This window comes from Fukomys damarensis, unplaced genomic scaffold, assembly GCF_012274545.1.
Source record: "Fukomys damarensis isolate Sample0158 unplaced genomic scaffold, DMR_v1.0_HiC HiC_scaffold_37, whole genome shotgun sequence".
In the NCBI taxonomy this organism is placed as follows: domain Eukaryota; kingdom Metazoa; phylum Chordata; class Mammalia; order Rodentia; family Bathyergidae; genus Fukomys; species Fukomys damarensis.
The window spans coordinates 42,994,409-43,002,113 of record NW_022900949.1 but is presented as its reverse complement, the minus strand read 5'-3'; the positions used below and the strand labels follow the sequence as shown (position 1 = coordinate 43,002,113).

General features: G+C 47.8%; 2 protein-coding genes across 5 annotated transcripts in view; one reads left to right on the top strand and one right to left on the bottom strand.

The window, feature by feature from the left end:
- The window catches only part of Dcaf1 (DDB1 and CUL4 associated factor 1), a 72,199-nt gene extending 69,786 nt beyond the window's left edge, over positions 1 to 2,413 (top strand). For all 4 annotated transcript variants that reach the window (XM_010625369.2, XM_010625368.2, XM_019207657.2 and 1 more), the window contains one exon: positions 1,488 to 2,413. In XM_010625369.2, the coding sequence (XP_010623671.1) occupies positions 1,488 to 1,546 (59 nt within the window). In that variant the 3' untranslated portion in view covers positions 1,547 to 2,413. The remainder of the gene's footprint in view (positions 1 to 1,487) is intronic.
- A 76-nt stretch (positions 2,414 to 2,489) lies between these two features.
- Positions 2,490 to 7,705, bottom strand: part of Rbm15b (RNA binding motif protein 15B) — a 6,378-nt gene continuing 1,162 nt past the window's right edge. Inside the window, exon 2 of the mRNA XM_010625593.3 lies at positions 2,490 to 7,699. Within this exon, the coding sequence (XP_010623895.1) occupies positions 5,877 to 7,699 (1,823 nt within the window). The 3' untranslated portion in view covers positions 2,490 to 5,876. The remainder of the gene's footprint in view (positions 7,700 to 7,705) is intronic.

The following is a 7,705-nucleotide window of genomic DNA, read 5'->3' as shown; positions in this document are numbered from 1 at the left end:
TATGGCATGTATATGTAAAATATATATGCTGGTTAACAGATCTTAGGCAGGTGAGTGGTATTACTGGCTTTGAGAGCACATGAGCATTCATTGGAGGGTTCTTGAGAGTTGCCATAGGCTCCTGGCAAGCCTGCAACATGAGAAAGGCAAGATACAATGCTGTGCTTGGGTTTTGGGAAGGAGCCCTTCCTTAGGGTCTTTCCTCTGGAGCTCTTGAAGCAGACAAGCTCCTGAGGTGTGGTTTGTTTATGTATGTCAAGTATGGATTCTTTGACCTCACCAACTTGTTTTCCTCAAGAGACTGTATTTGTACTGTTAGTGAGGAACATTCAATTTCCCAGCCATTTCTTTCCTACTTTTGGGACTTCTGTGTTACTGCCATGCTTTTTTTGGTTTTAGTTTGTCAAACATTTCTGTTTGTTTTTCTCTAAATGAGCTTGTGGGTGAAGAGAGGCTATGGGGGCATGTGTTGTTGGTCCTTGTCTTGCCCAGGAATTGCTTCTCTAGGTACTTAGGAAAGGCTAATGGGGATTCTTTGCATCTTGTAGGCTCTCCACATGGAAACTGAGTCTCTGTGGTTTTTGTAGGGCTCAGGTCTGTCTCCTGCTTTCCTGGAAACCTTGTTAAAGTTGTTTCCTAGCTTTCTGAGTTGAGTAACCAAAGTGGGTACTGAGGCTTTTCCTTTTTCTTCAGACAGAGCTAGGTGCAGTTTCTCTGGTTTCAATCAGAGAAGGTATATGTACTTCATCTTAAGGATCCTTTTGGCTACCACGAAGTTTTACCAATAATCTTTCCAGAAGTGTCAAGTGTGTGTACTCCCCACCTGAGAAGGCTGAGAGTTGAGCAGAGGCTCCTTGTTGGAGATAGTCACAGCTGCTCCCTGCTTCTCATCTCATCTCTAGATGGATAAGTCCTTCTCTGGCCTGTACTTTTCTGAGTTTGTTCCCATTAGATTATATGCAGAAATGATAGAGTGAATCCTAGGATGATTATCTGCCTATAGTCTTCTAAGGACTGGAGAAAGAAGTGGCTAAGAGGTTAGGAAAATTACTTTTGTTTGGACTCATCTTCTCTTTTTAGTTTAGTGGTCCCTCAGGATCAAGCAGGCCTGTGCCCATTCTGTAAGGATAGCAGAGGTCCAGGGCCTTGAGATTTGTTCAGTATTCTTAGCCCTCCATTTTGCATGCCAAGTGCTGTGAGTGGGGTTTTAGAGAATTCTAGCCTGGTCCCTTTGAGGCCTTCCAGGTAGGAAACAGAGTTGCCAAGAAGTCCAAGACTTTTGAAAAGTAAGAGAGCAAGAGATCCCAGGGCTGATCATTATTGCCAGCAACAGGTATATTCTCCAGAGCCAGCTCTATGGAGTTAATTGATGTGTTTTCTTCTTTCTGGAAACTGGTAATTAACCCTGTTGAGGCATAAATGTATGTGATGCGGTGGATGCTTCCTGTAATCCTAGTGCATAATGTAGTGTCTCCCTTACCTTTCAGCTGACAGCTCTGACAACTCTGATTTGGAAGATGACATCATTTTACCTCTGAATGAGTGAGGAGTCATCACCATTTGGAAGAGATTATTGGCAGGCGAGAAACTGTGTTGTATGAATTGAGGACATCTTTCCTTTCCTTTCTCCCAGGGCTGTGTGTTAAGGAACTACATGCCCTGTATCCAGAAGATTATGATTTAAAGTCTCACTGGAATCTGAGGGTCCTTCTAAAAACAATAACAACCACAAAAAAAGACAACAGGGATTAGGCCCTATTCTGCTCCCCCCCCCACTAAGATGGACATATCTTTCCTCAAGGGAAAAACAAAACATGCCTCGGGTTATCTCACAGTATATTTTCTTTGTATAATGTTCTTTACTTAAAGAACAAGAAATAGTTTTTTATAAAATTTAAAAAAGAAAAAAAAATACAACAGGCATTTATAACTGAGGGTATGAACTTATATCCACTATGTCTCTTGTCCCTGCACTTCATTTTCTTTGGAAGAAAATGATGTCTAAAAAACAATAGAGGCATTTTTACATACGGTATTTAAATGAAAAGGAAAATCGTGGTTTCTTAAATTGATAAGGATTAAGAATATTTTATTATAAATATAATATATGATTTTTTTAGCCTGTTTTGTTGCCTCATATGCTGTCACGTTAATTTGTTTTCCTTCATGCCAGAAGTGAAGAAGGCGCCGCACTGGTTGTTTGCTGAGTATATGCCTAAATTCACCCACCTTCAGGTTTACGGGCAGTGTAGTCATTGTGGATATTGGTTTTGTGGAGTTGAGGGAACTTAGGATATAAGTTCACTCCCTCTATTTTTCTTTGTGATTCAGTTTTTCAAATTCCTTTTTTTCTTCCCTTTCTCCCCAATGTGGAAATTACAAATCAAAGGCCTTTTTCTTTAATGTAAAGTGTATTTATTTAAAAAAATACAAAATAAACTACAAGTCTTTGTTTATGGCCTTTCCCTGTTTTCTTTTACCAAAGTGAGATCTCCCTTTCTTTGCAGCTCTGGTAGGCCACACAAAAGATGCCTTCCTTCCAAGAGAGGCAGAGCAGGGTGATGAGAACATTTTATCCAACTATTGTACCTCTGGAGAACAGTAGCTCAGTTAGTGTCTGACCTGGCCTGTGGCTTGAGCAGAGGACCTCCTTTTGGAAAGAAAGGCGAGGACACAGCTCAGGGCACTGTTCAGAGCAGACACATCTCTCCATTCCCATGTTCTGGATCAAGAGGGCAGCTTCTAACTATAGACTTAGTGGAGCTGGAAAAGCAGAGGGCCTGGGATGTTTTGGAGGAATGGGCTGGCAGTGCTAAAAAAGAGCTTTTCAGCCATTCCTGTAGATGGGGTTGTGTCTGCAGTTACTGGTGGTTGAGGGCTAGTTGGGGTTTGGTCAGGTTTGAGTTTGCAGCTACTGCAGGGATATCTAAATTTGATTGGCCTATTTTTAGACTGTAACCACCAGAGAAAGTACCCTTTTTCACCCCACCCATTCCCCGCCCCCCAATAAATTGAAGACGCTGACCCTCCTTTGATTTTGCCCAGAAAAACAGCTTCTTGGTTACTGTTACATAGAATACAGCTAGAGTTTTTTCTTTCTTTACTGAGAGAAGAGGTGGGGGATTTGGTTGTTATGAATCAGACAAGCAACACAAGACAGCTAAAACTCTCCAGGGGCAGGAAAAGCCCTGCTGGGCTCAGGGGCAACATACAGTTTGTCATACACACTGAAGTGGGCCTGGGCCACACAGCACCTCTTGGTCCTCCAGCAGAGGTCTCAGCTCTTCATTTGCTTCATGCCTCAGCTTTAAATGGTAGCTAACATTAACCAGTGGGATAGCCTGACTGCTGGGACTGCTGCAATCAGAACCAGTGCATGCACTTTAACAGTCAAGCACATCCCTGAATCTGTCAGGAGCTCTTGGGAGTACCCACAGGTCTCTGAGGTGGAGATGGGCACTGCTCATAGGAAAGCAGAGTTCTGGTTGACTTGACAACACTTCCTTAGGGAAGTGCCTTAAGAGACATGTACTCTTTTTCTTTATTCTGCCAGGGGCCAGAATTAGTCATTTAGGAAGAAATATACAGACCAATAGTACACCATGGATGTGGCAGACTTCACCACTTCATGTGCTCTCCTTTCAAGCAACTTGTCAGCTAGGACCTGATCTCCAGGACAGTTCCAGTTCTCTCACAGGGTTGTCATGAAGCAGCCAGGGCCTTGGCCACCTGACCTTTCTTCAGTGCTGTCAAGGCCCAAGAGACCTCAGAATCTCCTGTGTCTAAAAAGCCAAAGATAGGAAGTGGTTGAGGTCCAAAGGGGTCACAGTGGGCTGTGGCTCTAACTCAAAACTGGTTATTTCTGAGGCCAGAAGGAACCCTTCCCTTAGGAGGGGCAGACAAGGCAAAGGCTGGTGGTGTCTCCCACCCAGGCTTTCTAAGAGGCCTATCTCCTTTTACTTGGTTCTAGGGTAGCTGAGCCATATTCTGGGAAGGAAGATAGGCAGCCCAGAGGTGACAGGGCAGCTCTGCCTGTGAATTGTTGAAGACATGCAGAGGAAACTGCAGTGCACTTCAACATGAGGCCTGTTTCTGGCAGCACCACCTACCCAGGTGTGTCAAGTGCCCAATGGACTTGCTTAGTACCTGGCATCTGTGGCCCAGCTCAAGCAGAAACAGGCAAATAAACAGGTTTCACACTTTCTTGTGTTATTTTGTTATGAATGCACTCGTTCTCGTGAGCACTGGCCGACTGAAGCTCAGTGAGTGGTGTGGTACTCTCGAGGCACATCCCCCTCTTGACTCTGTCTCCAGAGTCTAAAAGACAGCTCTATCCTCACGGACAGTCATATCCTCCATGCAGCCTGTAGGGAGCCCCTGCCTGCACAGAGCACTTACCTCAAATCCCACTGTCACCAATGCTGGCTGGAGAGCAGGCTGGACCTGCAGCACTAGCCTGACCAACAACCTATAGCTTCTGATCACCTGGAAGCGCGTCTCTTACCAGAGTTCCTACTCCTCAGACCTGACAACCCTTTTGGGTTGGGATACCCATGCTGCTACATAAACACAGCTGAATGCTATTTGCTGTGTTGTTTGGTGACAGCTGCTGTATGCTCCCAGTTTCCTCCCTAGTCCCTTGCACCAATGAACTTGTCTGCACTGTCCACCTAACTAACCAGACCAGTGAGAGCAGCATTCTAAAACTGCTCAGGCCACCTTTCCCTTCCAACTAGAAAGAGATCCTCCACATCTTTTTCCTTCCCCAGCCTGGTTTGAGTGGCTTTGCTTTTAGCCCTGCCCCAAACCTCAGCAATTTTGACCTCACTTTTTGAAAAGAAAATCCGTTTCTCAGCATTCCACACTTTTATTGGAGCAAGAAACTGTTAGGTCACTTACGAAGGACATCTTCCTAACCCACTGCATACCCCAACAGCACTGTGAAAACTTCAACTGGGGATCTGTTTGCCACAAAGCTCTAGATGTGTGACTGGGCACAGGTCCATCCTATTGACACCTCAGCCCTGAATGAAAGAAGAGCCAAAAATCAGACTCCCGAGTAAGGTTCGAGTTAACCAAGGCAGGCTGCCTCCAACGCTCCATGGCCTCTAGGACCTCCATGCTAAATAAGGCTAGAAAGGGAGGCTATACCAAAAGGAAGTGTGCGGGCACTGAGACCTCTTGGCATCAATATTGCACTGCTCCGCCATGCACAAGAACTGAAAACTACCCACTGTCAAAACAGGTTGTATAATTGGGCACTTCTTCCAATGAATAGGTTGAATTGATGGACACACTCAGGGCAGGGAAAAACAAATCAAAAAGTACCAGTAGCTGTTGGCACAGACCTTAGGCTTACCCATTCCTCTGTAGGGGACCTAATCAGGTTGCAGGGCCCAGGGCTGTGTGTGCCAGTATCAGCTAAGATTAAAACTGAGGATGAGTCCTGACTCAGCCTAATAGCTGAGAGCCACCAAAATACAGCAGGCCCCTTGGACACAGTGCCAGAAATGTGACGCAGGGCATGCACTGGGGAAGTCCTCCATTCTTTTAAGAAAAACTTGATTAAACTTGGACACTGAACGGATTAGAAATCCATCCTCTGACAAAGGCTTTACTGACAACTTTCCATACAGTTAGTCAAAAAATAAAAAAATACAGAATACAGCAGACAGTATCTCATAGAGAAGTCAACGTAACAGGGGTTCTTGTCATCATCATAAAAAAGTCCCCCAAAATCTAAGAACTTAGATTTGGTGGTGGACAGACTCTGATCCTCCCACCAAATGAACCAAATTAATCCAGTAGATAATTCAAACCAAGGTAGCAGGTAGAGAAGGAATCAGATTTGCAAGTTAACTGCTTTTGAGTTTGGGCTAGGCAGTGTCTCTTACTATAACTATCACCATGTGTTCCTCTTCCAGCTTGCCCAATGTCCTCAATGCTGACTGGAGGTACTGCTGGGAGAAATCACAGGGGGGGAAGGCGTAGAGCATGCCTGTGATGTCTTTGCCCTTGGACCCCCCTACTGGCAGGCTGATTACCCCTGCAGCCTGCTTCTGTTTCAAGTAGGAGACCAGGTTCCTGAGAAGCCGCCTCTGCAGGCCTGGCTCCACTGTGGCCATCACCTCAGTGCCAGACCCACTGGAGGCTGCCTGGGTGGCTAGGAGCACTGCATAACCATTGGGGCTCCCCTGCTTGATGCGTCGTGTGACCTCGTCAAGCTTGGGTTGGTCTAGTCTTAGACGTTGGGCGATTTTCAGCTGGGTCAACTTGCTCCCAGAAGTGTGGTCTTTGAGGAGACCGCTGATGACTCCCTGGTCCCCCTCTAGGATATGCATAGATGTTGGGAAGCAGCTGTTTTTCAACACTAAAAGCCCATTCCAACCCAGCTGCAGTGTCTGAGCATACTCTGAAAGAGTCTTCAGCTTTTTGGTCTCATGTTTTGGCTCTTCTAGAGGCTTGGGCTCAGCCTCAGTGGTCCGATGATTGCGCTCGCTCTCTCTCGTCTTCTTCCCATGGGAAGAGTCTGGAGCTTCGTGGTGGTGGTGGTAGTGGCTCCGCTCCTCAGCCCCATGTCTGCTGTTGCTGAGAGAGTTGCTGCCTGACTCCTTGGTCCCTTCACCAGAGTGGTTCTCCTTGCGGCTGCGCTCAGGGGTACGGTCTGAGCTGCGGTCAGACTGCTGACCACCACCCTTGGTCCTGCTCCTTTCCTCATAAGGAGAGTGGGTTGTCCTTCCGTGGTCACTGGAAAGGCTCCTCCGCTTGCGCCTATCTTCCCATGGCTTGGGCATGCCTCTGTCCCCTTCCCCTCCCCAGCGTTCACCACTCCGGCTGCGCATTGAACGACTATAACCCTCCAGGCTGTTTCTGCGGTCAGAACTTTTACCGGGGCTGGTCCAGTCCCCTTCCAAAAAGGTCCGGTCTCGGTCTGAGTACAGAAGGTGTGGAGGGGTCCTATCCCGCACCCGGAGGTCCGCATCCAGGGTTCGGTGCCGGGTATATCCATCTGTGAGAAGCTCATAGTGCACAGGGAGGGGTGAGGGCTGGTACTGCTGGGGATACCGAGACTCTTCTGCTTTGGCAAAATCCACTCGGAGCCTGCGATCTGGACCACCCAAAGGAAAGCCCCTCATTTTAGCACAGGCAGCCTGGGCAGCATCCAGGCTCTCGTACTGGATGTAGGCAAAGCTATCTCCTTTGACATGATCAATGGTCCGAATGCTTCCAAAGCGATCAAACTCCCGGGCCAGGGCTGCCAGTGAAGTGTTGGGTCCGAGGCCACCCACCCAAAGGCGAGTTGTGGGGTTGGCCTTCCCGTAACCGATCTTAATGGGATTTCTGCCAATCACCCGGCCTGACATAGCCACCTTAGCCCTGTGGGCCATGTCCAGGTTCTGGAACTTTAGGAAAGCATAGGCCCCACCCTGCCCTCGGGCAGGTCTCTTGATGACCACCTCCTCAATGATGCCGTACTTCTCGAACGCCCGGCGCAGCTCCACCTCGGACACACTGTGGTCCAAGTTCCCGATGAAGAGGTTTCGAGTCGCCCGCTGGTCGTCCTCGGGCATTAGGTCCTCTTCACACACAGCCGGGTAACCGTAAGGGCGCCCGCGATCGTCGTACAGCCCGTAGTAGTCCAGGGCCCGCTCCCGGGACAGTCCCACTGCAGCGGCGGCGGCGGCGTCCAGGGCGAAAGCTGCGG